General features: G+C 44.2%; 1 protein-coding gene across 1 annotated transcript in view; it reads right to left on the bottom strand.

The window, feature by feature from the left end:
* Positions 1–19654, bottom strand: part of zdhhc17 (zinc finger DHHC-type palmitoyltransferase 17) — a 128338-nt gene that overhangs the window by 70230 nt on the left and 38454 nt on the right. Inside the window, exon 4 of the mRNA XM_043708813.1 lies at positions 2921–3043. Within this exon, the coding sequence (XP_043564748.1) occupies positions 2921–3043 (123 nt within the window). The remainder of the gene's footprint in view (positions 1–2920; positions 3044–19654) is intronic.

The raw sequence follows: 19654 nt of genomic DNA, 5'->3' as shown, positions 1-19654 counted from the left end.
ACATGGACACCAAGATTCCTCTGCTCATCCACACTACCAAGTATCCGACCATTAGCCCATCTTTTTATTACTTTTACCAAAGTGAATCACCTCACACTTAGCCACATTGAACTCCGTTTGCCACCTTTCTGCCCAGTTCTGCAGCTTATCTATATCCCGCTGTAACTTGCCACATCCTTCCTCACTGTCAACAACTCCTCCGACTTTCGTATCATCTGCAAACTTGCACACCCAACCTTCTAACCCCTCCTCCAGGTCATTTATAAAAATGACAAACAGCAATGGTCCCAAACAGAGCCTTGCGGAACACCGCTAGTGACGGCACTCCAAGATGAACCTTTGCCATCAACTACTACCCTCTGTCTTCTTCCAGCCAGCCAATTCCTAATCCAAACCTCCAACTCACCCTCAATGCCATACCTCCGTATTCTTTGAAGTAGCCTACCGAGGTTTGGTATCCATGAGGATGGCCTCAACTGGGACCTTGGGTTCATGTCACACTTCAGGTGACCCTACAACATTATTCTCTCTCTCACACACTCTTACATATGCACTCCCGCTCTCATACACACGGTCTCTCAGACACACATGCATCACACCTCTTCCCCCCCCATACATATACCCTTTCACAAGCTTATATTCCGTCTCACACACTCTACCAAGCACACACAAACACACTCCCAGGCAGACACTTCTGCGCACACTCACACTCTCTGTTACACCTCCCTCCCCCACCCGACACACACACACACACACTCTCCCTCACATGCACGCGCATACACACACAAGTCTATGGGGTGAATTTGCATTTGCAGAATTGTAATGGTTATACATTCTATTTTGCTGAAAAAGCACACATTAAGCACAGAAGAAAGTGAGGACTGTAGATGCTGGAGGTCAGAGTGTGTTGCTGGGAAAGCACAGCAGTTCTGGCAGCATCTGAGGAGCAGGAGAATCAACGTTTCAGGCACAAGCCCTTCATCAGGAATGAGGCTTGCGGACTGGGGCTGAAAGATAAATGGGAGGGCGGTGGGGTTGGGGGGAAGGTAGCTGAGAAAGCAATAGGTGGATGAAGGTGAGGGAGAAGGTGATAGGTCGGAGGGGGGAAGAGATGTCCAGGTCCGGAGGGCGGTGCTGAGTTGGAGGCTTGGGACTGGGATAATATGGGAGATGGGGAAATGAGGAAGCTAATGAAATCCACATTTATCCCATGTGGCTGCAGGGTCCCAAGGAGAGTATGAGGCATTCTTCCTCCAGGCGTCGGGTGGTAACGGTTTGGCGGTGCAGGCAGCCCAGGACCTTCATGTCCTTGATGGAGTGGGCATGATGGACTGATCCGCCTTCTTGCGGATCATTTCAGAGAACATCTCTGGGACACGCGCGCACACACCAACTCCACCACCCCATGGCTAAATACTTCAAGTCTTCAACGAAACCATTACCACCCGACGCCTGGAGGAAGAACGCCTCATATTCCACCTTGGGACCCTGCAAGCACACAGGATAAATGTGGATTTCATTAGCTTCCTCATTTCCACTCTCCCCCACATTATCCCAGTACTGAGCCTCCAACTTGGCACCGCCCTCCAGACCTGTCCAACACTCCCCCCTCTGACCTATTACCTTCTCCCACATCTTCATCCACCTATCGTTTTCTCAGCTACCATCCCCCCAACCATTTATCTCTCAGCCCCAGCCCAAGCCTCATTCCTGATGAAGGGATAATGCCCGAAACTTCGATTCTCATGCTTCTCTGATGCTGCCTGACCTGCTGTGCTTTCCCACATTCTGCAGGCAGTCAATGCAAACAGTTAATTCATATAACATTTTATAAATTCCTACTTTGGAAATAGAACCAGTCTGACTCAACATTGGGACACAGACAGACTCTCACCTCACACCTTTAATGCATTGTCTGAGCTCAGGTGTCACTTTTTTTAAAAATAAAACCTTCAGTTATCTTGAGAATGTGACTGGAAAGGAGTTCTGGGATTTACATATTATTGCACTAAAACCTGCAAGCATTCTAAAAGATGCAAGACTGAGCAGCAATCTAGGTTTGTTCACTATATCGTTTGAGTTACATGACACAGAGATCATTTACTATAAATTCTGCGTCTTATGATCCTGCTCCACAGATACCTGATAAAGGAATAGCGCTCTGAAAGCTAGTACTTCCAAATAAACCTGTCAGACGATAACCTGGTGTTGTGTGATTTTTAAACTTTGTATAGCCCAGTCCAACACCGGCACCTCCACATTTTGCATACAGGACATACTTGAGCAATTTTCCACATTGTTGGGTAGATGCCAGTATTGTCACTGTAGCTGAAGTATTCCTTTACTGAAGGAAACTGCCATCCTTACCTGATTTGGCCTCTATGTGACCCCAGACCCTCTGTGGTTGACTCTTAACTGCCCTCTGACCAATTAGTAATGGGCAATAAATGCTGACCCAGCCAGTAACACCCTCATCTCATGAATGAATGAAACAAAAGTCCATTCACTTTTGGGACGTGGGAGTCACTATCTGGCCAATACTTATTGTCCATCCCTCGTTGCCCTTGAGAAGGTAGAGGTCAACTGCAGTCCATGTGCTTTGGGTGTCATATAAACTGCAAAACCTTGAACAGAATTAATCATGAGGAATAAATAAACTGATACTGAAATGTTTTCTCTGTCAAATCAATCAAACATAACAATTTTACCAAAGTTGCAAATAAGATTCGCTTTGTACGGGCATTCCACAATTATAAGAAATATGAGTACACAATAATACAATTATTATTACACCAATCAGATTGTCTAAGTACCAGTTTTGCTACCAACTGCATTTAAACAAATTTATTAGAAGACAACTTCTAACATTTCACAACGTGCACAATCATTCAATGAATAGTAATAACTCTCAAACAGCTACCTGCTCAGATCAATTCTGTTATTGATTGCAGCCCAGTGCAGCAGTGTAACATTTTCTTTGTCAGGCTGCCGTACATCGTAACCTGCTTCCACAAGTTCTCGACAGCGGTCAAAGATGCCATATCTAGGATGAAAATAAAATAAATGCTTATACCCGTGCATACGTACGACATTTGTATTTTTGTAACCTTTGATAAAATTCAGAACTAAATTTAGTAATTTCCATTTTATTTCTCATTACACACATAACCTTGAGAAAAATACATCTCTGGGCTTAAAGCTGGTAACTTGATCAGTCAAACAAGGAAATTCTTACATACAATCTGAACTTTATGTTGAGTTGCTCCTCAGTGGGGAAGGGGTATCGTGTAAATGCAACAGTTGTCTCAAAGTTTGGATGAGAAATGAATTGTGGAGGGAAGAGTAAGAGGAGAAATGAGGAAAAAGGACCTCAACTTTGACCCTCTATCCAATTACATCTGTGGAAGCTGACATTAATATGGCCAGTATTGTTCTTGGCTGTAATGCTCCCAGCTGAAAATGTGTTGCTGGAAAAGCGCAGCAGGTCAGGCAGCATCCAGGGAACAGGAGAATCGATGTTTCGGGCATAAGCCCTTCTTGAGGAATGAGGAAAGTTTGTCCAGCAGGCTAAGATAAAAGGTAGGGAGGAGGGACTTGGGGGAGGGGCGTCGGAAATGTGATAGGTGGAAAGAGGTCAAGGTGAGGGTGATAGGTCAGACTGGGGTGGGGGCGGAGAGGTCAGGAAGACCTCTGCTGGACAAACTTTCCTCATTGCTGAAGAAGGGCTTATGCTCGAAATGTCGATTCTCCTGTTCCCTGGATGCCGCCTGACCTGCTGCGTTTTCCAGCATCAGACTTCACTTTCTGAGCAAACACTGTACCTATTTAGTGGTGCTGGAAGAGCACAGCAATTCAGGCAGCATCCGACGAGCAGCAAAATCGACGTTTCGGGCAAAAGCCCTTCATCAGGAATAAAGGCAGAGAGCCTGAAGCGTGGAGAGATAAGCACCCATTCTCCTGCACTGTGCACAGGACAATCCTCTAAGAATCCAAATATTACATACAATTCACAAAATAAAAAACATCTTCTTCCTCATCTACTTAACTAGCTTCTGTTTAAATGGATCTCAGCAACCTGCCTTAAGCCAGTGAGCTCCATATTCTAATCACTCGAGGTAGAGACGATTTTCCTGAATTTCTCACTGAAATTAACAGCAAAGTTATATTTGTTTGGTTTGATACTCCACTCATACCAGACACAGTAGGTTAAGTCCATTATCAGAAATTTGCCAAACAGACAATAACATCATAAAATGCACGGTCTGAGTATTGCTGAAATAGAGACTATTGCAAAATGCTGCAGCGCACAAGGGACCTGGGTATCCTTGCAATGTTTTACAAAAAGATAACATGAAGGCATTGGATGCAATAAAAGCAACAGAATTTACAGTATCCCAGCAATTATACTGGAGCTTTAAGCTCCAGAACCAGCCATACCCCCCTGGTTAAAATAAAAACAAATTGCTGCTAATGTTGGAGATCTAAAATAAAAGCAAAAATTATTCGAGAATCTCAGCAGGCCTGGCAACAACAGTAGAGACAGAAACAGAGTTGAAGTTGAGTTCAGATATGACTTGTTTGGGACACGATTAGTCAAGATGTTTCTGTGCAGCTATAATCTTGGTATTTACATTGAAACATAGCAAACAGAGGAGGAGGCCATTCAGCTCTTTGAGCCTGCTCGGTCATTCACCATGATCATGGCTGATCGTCCAGCTCAATAGCCAAACCCATTTTCTCCCTATAACCTTAGATCCCATTCACCCAAAGTGCTATATCTTGCTGCCTCTTGAACACATTCAATGTTTGGAATCAACTGCTTCCTGTGGTAATGAATTCCACAGGCTCACCACTCTTTGGGTGAAGAAATGTCTCATCATCTCCGTCCTAAATGGTCCACCCTGAATCCTCAAACTGCGACCTCTGGTTCTGGAAGCTCCCACCATTAAGAACATCCTCCCTGACTCTACCCTGTCTCGCCCTGTTAGAATTTCATAAATCTCTCTGAGATACCCCCTTATTTAGCTAATCATTTGGAAAATTGCCTATTTATGCCTTGACCACAAAATGCGAGACTAAAGCAAACTAGTCTACTTTCAATCCAATCATCAGCAATGTTATCAAATGATCCTGACTCATCAACAACCTGCTCATAACATTCAATTTATACCTTATGACTCTTGATGACATACCATCAACATAGGATGAACTCTGGTTTAAAATATAGGACGGTATGCCTGGTGCTGCTCCAAAAATTCCATGAAGCAACAAAACAGGACTACTTTCGTGCCAACCAATGCTGACAGCAAGTGATTCACAGCTGAGCAATTCCACAAACAATGGATCAGTTCCAGGTTCTGCAGCCCTGATACATTCAGTTTTAAAGGCTGGTGAACAGCTCACTAGTAGGAGGCTCCATAAATATTCCTATCATCAACAAAAGGAGAGCCCAGCACAAGAAATAAGGCTGAAGCATTTGCCACAATCTCGCTCCAGTTCGGCTTTCTCCAGACATCCCAGCATGACAGATGTCAGTCACAGAATTAGTACAGTGCAGAAGGAAGCCATTCAAAGCATCATCCCTGCACTGGCTCTTCAAACAAGCATCATTACCGACTGTTAACTTCCTGCTTTTTCCCACACCCTTGTACATTATTTCTATCCAAATAATTACCCAATGCTTTCTTAAATATCTCAATTGAACTTTGCTTCCATGCATTTCCTGGCAGTTATCCTATACTTTAACTATTTGTTGCTTGAAGATGTTTTATTCCCTCACATCACCTTTGCTTCGTTTGCACATCGCTTTAAAACTACATCCTCCCTTCATGGTCCTTTTGAGTGGGAATAGCTTCTCCCTTTCAACTTTATCAAGCCTGCTCATGAGTTTGGAAACATCCATCCCATTTCCTCTCAGCCTCCTTGTCTCCAAGGAGAGCCATGTTAATTACAATGACATTGGTGTAATAGTTGGAGGTGACCTTAGTTCAAGAGATCAGGGAGAACCCATTGGGTGGACTTGACAAAAAGTAGGGGTAAGAATAGTCTACAGACCCACAATGGTAACCACAATAGAGGAGCAAATACAGATGAAGAAATACTGAATGCCTACGGTAAAAGGACAGCAATAATTCTTAGCTATTTTAATCTGAAAATTGAGACATTTAAAGAATGTTTTCAAGATAGCTTTTTGTTAAGTGCAGGACAGTTTAGAACTGACTGGAAAGAAGACTTGCCAGATGAGGAAATGTGAAATGTGACAGGATTAATGAACGAGCTCAGAATTAAGCCACCCCTAAGTAACAGGTAATGTGAATGTGGTGCAGTGGCAGTGCTGTTACCCCTGGACTGAGTGGCCCAGGTTCAATTCTCACTTGCTCCAGAGGTATATAATAACGTCTCTGAACAAGTTGATTTCAAAAATAGGTAAAATAAATATAAAGCATATAATGTGAACGGATTTTACATCTGGTTTGAAAGGTAAAAGAGTGGGTCTAAGACCAGTATTTTCATGTTAAACAACGGCAATTATGTGGCCATGAAGATGAGATGGAGTGAACTGGGCTAATTTGTGAGGGGACAGATCAATAGAGAAGTGGCAGACACAAAGAAAAATTTCATAATAACCACAATAAGTATTTTCCTATTACAGAGAAAACTTATAAAGGTAGGACACAACATCTCTGGTTAACCAAAAAAGTCAAGCATCAAACATAATTGCACAATTATAGACAGGTCAGATAGTAAATAAATTGGGGGTGGCATGGTGGCCCAGCAGTTAGCACTGCTGCCTCACAGCATCAGGGACCTGGGTTCAATTCCAGTCTCACACAACTGTCTGTGCGGAGTTTGCACATTCTCCCCATGTCTGCATGGGTTTCCTCCAGTTTCTGCCCACATCCAAAGATGTGCAAGGTCGGTGAATTGGCCACGCTAAACTATCCATAGTGTTCAGGGATGTGTGGGTTAGGTGCATTAGTCAGGGATAAATGTAGAGTAATAGGGTTGGGGATTGGGGCTGGGTGGGATACACGTCGGAGGCTCGGTGTTGACTTGTTGAGCCAAAGGGCCTGTTTCCACACTGTAGGGATTCTTCTAAGATTCTAAGAAAATAAAAAACAGCAGAGAATGATTAAAAATCTTAATCAGGAGAAGGAAATTAGAATGAGAGATGTTACCTAGAAAAGTAAAAATGCACCAAGCTTCTGCAGGTATTGAAAAAGAAAGAAGGTAAGTAAAATGTATGCTGGTCTTCCAAAGAGTGAAAATGGGGTGCTAATTGTAGATAATGAGGAAATGAACAAATATTTTGTCTCAGTGTTCATTATAGAGGAGACAAAAACATTCCAGTAATAGCTGTAAATCAAGAGGAGGAAGGGAGAGAGAAACTTGGTGAAATCATAATCAGCAGGGGAGTCGTCATGAGCAGACAGATGGAGTTGCAGGCTGATAAGACACTGGGTGTTGATATAGTTTCACCCTAGATTCTTAAGAGATTTCTAATGATATATATCATGGATTAGTGTTAAAATTCTGAAATTCACTCAATCCTGAAAGGTTCCGTTAATTGTGCTATAAATGCTGCATTTACTCAGGTAAACAGTTCTCAGTTTGGACTTTTTAAGCATTATTAATGATTCTGGTTATAATTCTGGGAGGTGATGGCCTAGTGGTATTTTTACTAGATGAGTAATCCAGAAAACTCAGGTAATATTCTGGGGAGATGGATTTAAGTATATGGAATTTGAATGCAATAATAATCTGGAATTAAGAATCTAATGATGACCATGAAACTGTTGTAGACTGTCAGAAAAACCCATTTTGTTCACTAATGTCCTTCAGGGAAAGAAAGCTGTCACCCTCACCTGATCTGACCTACACGTGACTTCAGACCCACATCAATGTGGTTGACTCTCATGTGCCCTCTAAAATGGCCAAGCAAGCCATTCATGTCATAGGCAACGAGGGATAGCCAATAATTGCTGACCAGCCAGAGACACCCATGTCCCACGAGTGAACTTTAAAAAATTCTTCTGCACTCTGCTGCTTATATTTTCAGTCTCTTCTGGTCACACTTTGATTATTGCTAACCTGTACACTATCCTGCACCTTTATTCTCATTCCCTTTTGTTCTAATGAAACCCCTATTATTTAGCTTAAAGCTGAATTTACAACTCCAGTTACATTATTCACTGGTACACTAGCCGTAGAATGGTTCAAGTGAGGCCCAACAGAACAGCTCTCTCTTTCCCTGGCACTGGTGCTTTGCCCCATCAGAATTAATTTATCCCACACCAAAATCTGAGCCACACATTTATTTCTCTAGTTTTATTTGTCTTAGACCAATGTGATTTGCTCAGGTAGTAATAGTGAGGTCCTCATCTTTGTGGTTATGATAGAATTCTTCATTAAGATGGAGAGTGACATCACTGACGCTGAGCTGAGGGTCCTGATTCTAATTAAGGGAAACTATAACAGAATGAGTGAAAATTGATTCAGATAAATTGGGGAATATCGGTTAAAGGGACGATGATGATAGGCAATAGCAAACATTGAAAGAGTGCACCGGTACATTGGAACAACTATTCCTGTCTGGCACAAATATAAGATGAAAAAGGTGGCTCGACCATGGCTAACAAGGGAAATAAAATATTGAGAAATTAGGGAAATCAGTTCTGAGAAAAGGTCACCAGGCCTGAAATGTTAATTCTATTTTTCTTCACAGATGCTGCCAGACCTGCTGAGCTTTTCCAGGAACTTCTGTTTCTTAGAGATCGCACTGAATTGAAGGAAGGAATGTATAAATTTATCAAAAAAAAACCTGAGGACTGGGGACAGTTAAGATTTCAGCAAAGGAGGACACAGGAATCAATTAAGAGAGGGAAAATAGAGTATGAGAATAAGCTTATGGGGAATATACTAATTGGTTGTAAACCTTCCAGAGGTATTTGAAAAGAAAAAGACTAGTGAAGAAAAATGTAGAGCTCTTACAGTAAGAAGCAAGGGAAGTTATAAAGGGTACAAACTGATGACGTACAAACTGATGACAGACCAACTGGAAAAGGACTTAGGTTCAGATTTCACAAAGGAGATCACAAAACTCTTGGGCAACACAGGGTTTAGTTAGAGGGATGAATGGAAGGAAATCAGTATTAGTAGAGAAATGACACTGCAGAAATGAATGGCATTTAAGCCAATAAATCCCCAGGACCTGATAACCTATATCTCAGAACACTCAAGGAAATGGCCCTTAATATAATGATTGTATTAGTGATCAGTTTTTAAATTTCTGTTGACTGACAAACAGATTGGAGAGTGGCTAATGTAACCCTTTGATTTAAAAAAAAGGAGATAGAGAAAAAACATGGAATTATTGACATTGGTAGGAAAATGTTAGAGTGCATTTAAAAGAAATAATATCAGAGCACTTGGAAAACAATGACAAGATTGGACAGAGTCAGCGTGGATTTGCGAAAGGGAAATCATGCTTGAAAAATCAACTTGAATTTTTTTTGAAGATTTAATCAGTAGAGTTGAGAAGGGGGAGCCAAACATTGCGGTTTATTTGGACGTTCAGAAGAGATTAACATGTAAAATTGAAGTGCATGGGATTGAGGGTAGTATAGATGGATAGAGAACTGGTCGCAGATAGAAAACAAAGAGTAGAAACAAATTGATATTTTTCTAAATGGCAGGCAGCGACTCGTGGGCGAGTACAGGGATTACTGTTTAAGCGCCAACTATTCACAATATATGTTCATAATTTAGATGAAGGCACTAACTGTAACATTGCCAAGCTTACAGATGACAAGGCCTGAGAGGAGCCAGGTGAGCTGTATAGAGGATGCAGACATGCTTCAATGCAAGTTGAAATTTGAATGTGTTGAACATTTGAAATTTGTGATTTGAACTTGTTGAGCTTGGGCAATGTCAGGTGAAGTAGAATGTAGATAAATGAGAGGTTTGGTAGAAAAACAGAAATGCAATTACCAGAATGGAGAAAGATTGGAAAAAGGGGAATGTGCAATGAGACCTGAGTATCCTTTGTGCCAGTCACTGAAAGTACACAAGCAGGTGCAGCAAGTGAAGAAAGTAAATGGAATGTTGGTCTTCAAAGCAAGAGGACTTGAGAACAGGAGCAAGATAGTCTGGCTAAATTTGGACTGCTTTTGTGAGACCATACCTGGAAAATTGTTTTGGTCTCATTATCTGAGAACGCATGCTTTGAGAAGGGAGAGCAGTGAAATTTTATCAGACTTATTCCTGGGTTGGTTGAACTGGATCTGTTGGGATTGTTTCACTGGAATTGAGAAGAATGAGGGAGCATTGGCCGAGTGGGAGAATCCCCAGACCATTAATGTAGAGACCCAAGTAACATTCTAGGGGCCCAGTTTCAAATCCTGCCATGGCAGTTGTTGGAATTTGAACGCCATAACAAAAACAGAATGAAGAGTCTAATGATAATCATAATGCCATTGCCGATTATTGGAAAAATCCATGCAGTTCATTAACATCCTTTCTCGTGAAAGAAACTGTAATCCTTACCTAGTCTGGCCTACATGTAACTCCAGACCCACAGCAATGTGGTTGATCCTTAATTGGCCTCTGGGCAATCAGCTCAGAGTGTGGCTCTGAAAAAGCATAGCAGGTCAGGCAGCATCTCCAGTCCTCACTTTCTCCGAGTCCTCTGGGCAATCAGGGATAGGCAATAAATGCTAGCCTGGCCAGCAACATCCACAACTTGTGAATGAATTTTTTTAAATCTCAGAGAAAACTCGAACATTCTAACAGAACTAGCCAATACACAGGAAGGATGGCACTGATGACTATGGAATCCCGAACCAAGGGTCACACTCTCAGGGGAATGCCCAATGAGCCCTGGGTATCAGTCATTAAAGACTGAGGTGAGGAGGCATGTCTTTCCCCAGAGAGTGGTAAGCGTATGGAACTCTCTGTCAGAGAAAGCAGTTGAGGCCAAAAAATAGAATGTGTACAAGGTGTCAGGTATAATTCTTAGGGCTAAGAAGTTAAATTGTATGGGCAGAATGCGGAAACAAGGTACTCCAGAGTCAGAAAATGAGCCAGCATATTGAATGGAGCAGGCTCAAAGGGCTGAAGGCCAAGTGCTGCCACTTCTTTCAATGAGTCTGTGGTTCTGCATTTTGGTTGAGCTCAGAGGTGTTTGTCAGAGGAGTTGGGAATGAATGTTGGCCCACCAGTGACTCCCATATTCCATGAATGAACAGAATAAAAGAACATCTTAGCAGAACCCGTTTCCTGGTCTTACCTACGCTGTTGTTACCTACATTGACCAACTGGAACTCTTCCCCTCCCATTCAAGTGCTTCTCCAGTCCAGAAAAGATGTAATGTTGGAGTCTGAACATTCAATTTTGGAAACGGGGCTGAAAATGTGTTGCTGGAAAATCGCAGCAGGTCAGGCAGCATCCAAGGAAGAGAATCGACGTTTTGGGCATGAGCCCTTCTACAGGAATGAGGAGGGTGTGCCAAGCAGGCTAAGATAAAAGGTAGGGAGGAGGGACTTGGGAGGGGCATTGGAAAAGCGATAGGTGGAAGGAGGTTAAGGTGAGGGTGATAGGCCGGAGTGGGGATAGGGGCGGAGAGGTCAGGAAGAAGATTGCAGGTTAGGAAGGTGGTGCTGAGTTCGAGGGTTGGGACTGAGACAAGGTGGGGGGCGGGGAAATGAGGAAATTGGAGAAGTCTGAGTTCATCCCTTGTGGTTGGAGGATCCCTAGGCGGAAGATGAGGCGCTCTTCCTCAAGCCGTCGTGTTGCTATGGTCTGGCGATGGAGGAGTCCAAGCATCTGCATGTCCTTGGTGAAGTGGGAGGGGGAGTTGAAGTGTTGAGCCACGGGATGGTTGGGTCGGTTGGTCCGGGTATCCCAGAGATGCTCTCTGAAACGTTCCGCAAGTAGACGGCCTGTCTCCCCAATACAGAGGAGGCCACATTTGCAGCGGATGCAGTAAATGATGTGTGTGGAGGTGCAGGTGAATTTGTGGCGGATATGGAAGGATCCCTTGGGGCCTTGGAGGGAAGTAAGGGGGAGGTGTGGGCGCAAGTTTTGCATTTCTTGCGGTTGCTGGAGGTTGGTGGGGTGGTAGGTGAGGACCAGTGGGGTTCTGTCCTGGTGGCGATTGGAGGGGCGGGGCTCCAGGGCGGAGGAGCGGGAAGTGGAGGAGATGCAGTGGAGAGCATCATCAACCACATCTGAGGGGAAATTGTGGCCTTTGAAGGAGGCCATCTGGGTTGTTTGGTATTGGAACTGGTCCTCCTGGGAGCAGATGCGGTGGAGACGAAGGAATTGGCAATATGGGATGGCGTTTTTACAGGGTGCAGGGTGGGAGGAGGTGTAGTCTCGGTAGCTGTGGGAGTCGGTTGGTTTATAGTAAATGTCCATGTTGATTCGGTCGCCCGAGATAGAAATGGAGAGGTCTAGGAAGGGGAGGGAGGAGTCTGAGATGGTCCAAATAAATTTGAGGTCGGGGTGGAAGATGTTGCTAAAGTGGATGAACTGTTCAACCTCCTCGTGGGAGCACGATGCAGTGCCGATAGAGTCATCGATGTCGCGGAGGAAAAGGTGGGGGGTGGTGTCAGTGTAGCTGCGGAAGATGTACTGTTCCACATATTCATAGTTGGGGCCCATGCGGGTGCCCATGGCTACTCCTTTTGTTTGGAGGAAGTGGGAGGATTGGAAAGAGAAGTTGTTCAGAGTGAGGACCAGTTCAGTCAGTCGAAGGAGGGTGTCAGGGGAAGGGTACTGGATGGTACGGCGGGAAAGGAAGAAGCGGAGGGCTTTGAGTCCTTCGTGATGGGGGGTGGAGGTGTACAGGGACTGGATGTCCATGATGAAGATAAGGCGTTGAGGACCGGGGAAGCGAAAATCATCGAGTAGATGGAGGGCCTGAGTGGTGTCCCAAACGTAGGTGGGGAGTTCTTGGACTAAGGGGGACAAGACCGTGTCGAGGTAGGCAGAGGTGAGTTCGGTGAGGCAGGAGCAGGCTGAGACTATGGGTCAGCCGGGGCAGTCAGGTTTGTGGATTTTGGGCAGGAGGTAGAAACGGGTGGTTAGGGGTTGTGGGACTATGAGGTTGAGGCAGTGGATGGGAGATCCGCCGAGGTGATGAGGTTATGGATGGTCTGGGAGATGATGGTTTGGTGGTGGGAGGTGGGGTCATGGTCAAGTGGGCAGTTGGAGGTGGTGTCCGCGAGCTGGCGTTTAGCCTCAGCGGTGTAAAGGTTGGTGCGCCAAACTACTACCGCGCCTCCCTTGTCTGCCGGTTTGATAGTGAGGTTGGGGTTGGAACGGAGGGAGTGGAGGGCTGCACATTCCGAGGGTGAGAGGAGTGGAGAGGTGGAGGCATTTAATGTCGCTGCGGCAGTTGGCTATGAAGAGATCAAAACTTTCTCCTATTCAATATTGGAAACTCAACATTAAAAGGGCATTTGGCATCAGTAAAAAAATAGAAAGGATAAAGAAGTTATGGATGAGAGTTTGTCGATAATGCTATTATTATCTCACTAAGACAATAGGTATGTCAGGAAATAAAGGAGGTGTGCAAGAAGAATGCTAAAATTGTCATGGCAATTTAGAAATCTACATTATGACTTGATGGGAAAGATGAATTTGCAGATTGAATCATGGCTTTTATCTTAGAGCAATATGTTGCAGAAATAGCTAGTGAACAGGCTATTTCAGATCTAGTCATTTGCAATGAAGTAGGATGAATGAGAGATTTTGTGGTTAAGGAACCTCTAAGAGGTAGCAATAATGAGCTTGGTAGAATTTCAAATTCAGTTTGAGGGACAGCAAATTGCATTTCAAACCAGGAAACTCAAGAGAAATTAGAGGCAGAAAGAAAGTTGCCCAGGCTAGAAAAATAAACAAAAAGAAAGGTCAGTAGAGAAGCAGTGGCAGACACGCAAGCACAAATTTCATAACACTCAGCAAAATCTATCCCAGTCCAAAAAAAAAGGCCTTGGTGAGAAGGATGAATGACCTGTGGTTAACAACGATAGTCAAGCAGAGTATTCAATCAAATACTAAGGCCTACAAAAGTGTTGAAAATTAGTCCTAAGCCAGAAGATTGGATTTTTTTATTTTAGGAACCAGCAATGGATAAGTAAAAACAACCATTTTAATTGCAGTGAGGGCAGAGAAAATGAGGACCAAGGGGCTGCCGGAAAGGTAAGCAAACAGTTTAAAAAGTTTCCCTCAGGGTTCTGCGGCCTCCATTTAACTGCAGCAAGGTAGGCTAAGCAAACCATTTAAGAAACTGATATATTTGGGGAGTGGCTAAACCAGAGACACTACCCGTCTAGTGTCTCCCACCTGCCCTCCTCCTCTAACCAAAACAAAAGAACTCTGTGGTGTGTTGACATGGTAATGATTTTGGTAAATTAAGGTAAATTGGTTAAAAAGCTACTTCTTTCCTTTTTCATAACTTTAGTCTCAACTTAGGTAAAGCATTCAATTAAAAATGACAGGAGATCTTAGATCCATGTTATGCTCGCCTTGCTCAATGTGGGAGCTCAGGACCACAGCTGATGTCCCTGGCTCCTTCAGGTGCAAATGGCGTGTCCAGTTGCAGCTCTTGTTAGACCACATGATGGCTCTGGAGCTGCAGCTAGACTCACTTTAGAGCCTACGCCATGCTGAGGAGGTCGTGGATAGCATGTTTCGTTAATTAGTCACACCGCAGATTAGGATAGTTGAAGGAGAAGGGAAATGTGTGACCAAAAGGCAAAGAAAGAGTAGGAAGGCAGTGCAGGTGTCCCCTGCAGTCATCTCCCTTCAAAACAGGTATAACCGCTTTGGATACTATTGGGGGAGATGGCTCACCAGGGGAACGCAGCAGTAGCCAAGTTCATGGCACCGTGGCAGGCTCTGCTACACAGAAGGGCAGGAAAAAGAGTGGAAGGGCTATAGTTATTGGGGATTCAATTGTAAGTGGAGTAGATAGGAGTTTCTGGGATCGGAAACAAGACTCCCAAATACTATATTGCCTCCCAGGTACACGGGTCAGCGATGTCTCAGAGCGACTGCAGTAAGTTCTCAAAAGGGAGGGTGAAAAGCTAGTTGTTGTGGTGCACGTAGGCACCAATGATATATTCCTAAAGAAGGGCTTATGCCCGAAACTTCGATTTTCCTTCTCCTTTGATGCTGCCTAACCTGCTGCGCTTTTCTAGCGACACATTTTTAAGCTCTGATCTCCAGCATCTGCAGTCCTCACTTTCTCCTATCAATGATATAGGTAATAAACAGGATGAGGTCCTACAGTGAAGAATTTAGGAAATTGGGAATGAAGTTAAAAAGTTGGACCTCAAAGATAGTATTGACAAGATTGCTACCAGTGCTACCCGCTAGTCAGAGTAGGAATGAGAGAATATTCAGGGTGAGTGCGTGGCTTGAGAGATAGTGCAGCAGGGAGGCGTTCAGATTTTTGGGACATTGGGACTGGTTCTGCGGGAGGTGGGACTGTTACAAATTAGATAGTCTACTCCTGGGTGGGACTGGAACCAATGTCATTGGGGGTGCTTTTGCTCACGCTGTTGGAGAGGGTTGAAGCTAATGTGGCGGTGGCTGGAAACCAAATAAGGAGGTTAGTGGATAGGAAGGAGGTAGTAACTAAAGCCTATAAGGAACTAGATAATGAAGTCAGTGTGACTAAGGGGAAGAGTAGGCAGGTAGCAGGAGATGAACACTGAGACACTGGTGGTTTTAATGCAAGTAGTTGGATTAGTATTTGGGAGAAAGATGTTATTGCTTTTACTGAGTCTTGGTTCAGAGAAGGGCATGATTGGCAACTAAATGCCCCAGTATGTCAATGCCTCAGGTGAGATAGAGAGGGAGGTAAAAGGGGTGGGGAAGTTGCATTTCTAGTCAGAGAGGATACCACTGCTGTGCTGAAGGAGGGCACAATGGAGGACTCGAGCAGTAAGGCAATAAGGGCAGAGCTCATAAATAGGAAGGGTGCGGTAACAATGTTAGGACTGCAGTGCAGGCCTCCCAACAGCAAATGTGAGATAGAGGTACAAAAATGCAGAGAGATCATAGAAAGAGGTAGCAGCAACAGGGAGCAACAAAGTCGGAGATTTTAATTGTCCCAACATTGACTGGGATTTGCTTAGTGTTAGTTTTAGAGGATTAGGTGGAGCAGAATTTGTAAGGAGCAGCCAGGAGGGTTTTCATGAGCAGTATGTAAGTAATCCAACTCATGAAGAGTCAAGAGTGTGGTGCTGTAATAGCATAGCTGGTTAGGAAGCAGGATAATCGACATAAGCCCTTCGGGCATAAGCCCTTCATCAGGAATGAGGCTTGTGGGTCAGGGCTGAGAGATAAAGGAGGAGGGAGAGAAGGTAGCTGAGAAAGCGATAGGTGGATGAAGGTGAGGGAGAAAGTGATAGGTTCCAAGGTGGAATATGAGGCGTTCCTCCTCCAGGCATCAGGTGGTAATGGTTTGTCGGTGGAGGAGACCCAGGAACTGCATATCCTTGATGGAGTGGGAGGGGAGTTGAAGCGTTCAGCCCCGGGGCGGTGGGATTGGTGGGTGCGGATGTCTCCGAAGTGTTCTCTGAAACAATCTGCAAGAAGGCATACTGTCTCCCCAATATACAGGAGACCACACCAGGTGCAACGAATGCAGTAAATTACATTAGTAGAGGTACAGGTGAATGTCTGACAGATGTGGAAGGACTGGTGTGGTTGGGACCCTGCAACTACACAGGATAAACGTGGATTTCAACAGCTTCCTCATTTCCTCTCCCCAAACATTATCCCAGTCTTAAGCTCCAACTCTGCACCGCACTCTAGACCTGTCCATCACTGACCCCTTTGACCTATCATTTCTCCCTCATCTTCATCCACCTATCGCTTTCCCAGCTACCTCGCCCAACCACCCCCCTCCCATTTATCTCTCATCCCAACCGACAAGCCTTATTCCTGATGAAGGGCTTATGCCTGAAACATCAATTATCCTGGTCCTCGGATGCTGTCTGACCTGCTGTGCTTTTCCAGCACCACACTCTCGGCTCTGATCTCCAGCATCTGCAATCCTCACTTTCACCAACTCGTGAAGGGGCCATACTGGACCTGGTGTTTGGAAATGAGCCCGGCCAGTGGTTGAAGTTTCAGTGGGGGATTACTTTGGGAATATTGATCACAATTCCTTAAGTTTTAGAATACTCATGGACAAAGACGGCGTGGTCCTAAAGAAGAGTGCTAAATTGGGGGGGGGGGGTGGGGGGAGAGAGAGAGGGGGAAGGCCAATTATACCAAAATTCGGCAGAGGCTGTGGAATGCAGATTGGGAGCAGCTGTTTGAAGGAAAACCACATTCAATATGTGTGAGGCTTTTAAAGAGAGGTTGATTAGAGGTCAGGAGAAATGCATTCCTGTGAAAATGAAGGATCGAAATAGCAAGATTAGGGAGCCATGGATGACAGGTGAAATCGTGAGACTAGCTAAGAGGAAAAAGGATGGGTACATAAGGTCTAAGCAACTGAAGTCAGACGAAGCTTTGGAAGAATATCGGGAATATACCACCAATCTGAAACAAGGAATTAAGAGGGCGAAAAGAGGTCATGAGATATCCTTCACGAGCAGGGTTAAGGAAAACTCCAAAGCCTCATATATAAGGAGCAAGAGGTAACAAGGGAAGAGGATGGCCGACTCAAAGACAAAGGTGTAAAGATATGCATGGAGTCAGAAAACAGGTTAGATTCTTAATGAATACTTTGCATTGGTATTCACCGAGGAGAGGGACATGGCGGATGTTGAGGTTAGGGGTAGATCTCTGATTACTCCAGGTCATATTGGCATAAGGAGGGAGGAAGTGTCGTGTGTTTGAAAGGGCATTAAGGTGGACAAGTCCCAAGGTCTGCACGGGTCTATCCTAAATTCCTGAGGGAAGTGAGAGGGCAAATACTTGGGGCTTTATCAGATATCTTTGCAGCATTCTTGAAACCGGGGCAGAGGGGTTCCCTGAAGGTGGCAATGCCGGTCAGTCAAGTGGTCAAGGCATATTGCATGCTCTCCTTCATCGGACAGGGTATTGAGTACAAGAGTTGGCAGGTCATGATACAATTGTATAAGATTTTGATTTGGCCACATTTGGAATATAGTGTACAGTTCTGGTCGCCACATTACCAAACAGATGTGGATGCTTTGGAGAGGGTGCAGAGGAGGTTCACCATAATGTTGCCTGGTATGGAGGGTGCTAGCTATGACAAGTTGAGGAGGTTAGGATTATTTTCATTGGAAAGGAGGTGGTTGTGGGGGGAAAGTGAAAGTGAAAGCGACAGGGAGTATGGAGGTAAATGGCAAGATAAGCAGCAGGATAGCATGTTTCCAGGCGGATTTAAAATTGAGGCAGACTGAGAATGCAGTAAAAAGCAAGGACAACTTAGGACATATGACTTCCAACATCTCTAATGATAAGGAAGTTAGCATTAAGGCACTTTACCTGAATGCTCGTAACAATTATAACAAAGCCGATGAACTAATGTCACAGATAATAGTGAACGATTATGATGTAGTAGGCATCACAGAGACTTGGTTACAGGGGGATCAGGACTGGCAGTTAAACCTCCATGGTTTTTCAACTTATCGAAAAGACAGAGAGGGGGGCAGAGGGGGTGGGGTTGCCTTGTTAGTTAAGAACAAAATTAAATCTATGGTATTGAATGACATAGCGGCGGATGATGTGGAGTCTGTGTGGGTGGAATTGAGGAACCACAAAGGCAAAAAAAAAAAAATTGGAGTTGTGTATAGACCTCCTAACAGTGGTCAGGACCAGGGACACAACATGTACCGGGAAATAGAGAAGGAATGTCAGAAAGGCAAGGTTACATTGATCATGGGAGACTTCAATATGCAGGTGGACTGGGTAAATAATGTTGTTAGTGGATCTAAAGAAAGGGAATTCATGGAATGCTTACAGGATGGATTTTTGGAACAGCTTGTCATGGAGCCCACAAGAGAGCAGGCTATTCTGGACCCAGTGCTTTGCAATGAACCAGACTCTATAAAAGATCTTAAAGTAAGGGAACCCTTAGGAAGTAACGACCATAATATGATAGAGTTCAGTCTGGAGTTTGAAAGGGAGAAGGCAAAATCAGATGTAATGGTGTTACAGTTGAATAAAGGTAATTATGAGGGCATGAGAGAGGAACTGACTAAAATAGACTGGAAGCAGAGGCTAACCGGGAAGACAGTAGAGCAAAAATGGCAGGAGTTTATAGGTATAATTGAGGACACTGTACAGAGGTTCATTCCCAAGAAAAGAAAGATTAACCGGGGAGGGATTAGACAACCTTGGCTGACAAAGGAAGTCAGGAAATGTATTAAAGAAAAAGAGAGATCCTATAAAGTGGCTAAGAACAGTGGGAAATCAGAAGATTGGGAAGGATACAAAAGCAAACAGAGGATAACAAAGAGTGTAATAAGAAATGAGAGGATCAAATATGAAGGTAGGCTAGCCAATAATATTAGAAATAATAGTAAAAGTTTCTTTCAGTACATAAGAAACAAACGACAGGCAAAAGTAGACATTGGGCCACTTCAAACTGATGCAGGAAGCCTAGTGATGGGAGATAAGGAAATAGCAGGAGAACTTAACAAATACTTTGCGTCAGTCT

This window comes from Chiloscyllium plagiosum, chromosome 19 (genome assembly GCF_004010195.1).
Source record: "Chiloscyllium plagiosum isolate BGI_BamShark_2017 chromosome 19, ASM401019v2, whole genome shotgun sequence".
In the NCBI taxonomy this organism is placed as follows: Eukaryota; Metazoa; Chordata; class Chondrichthyes; order Orectolobiformes; family Hemiscylliidae; genus Chiloscyllium; species Chiloscyllium plagiosum.
The sequence above is the reverse complement of the archived record's forward strand: the minus strand, read 5'-3'. Positions and strand labels throughout refer to the sequence as shown.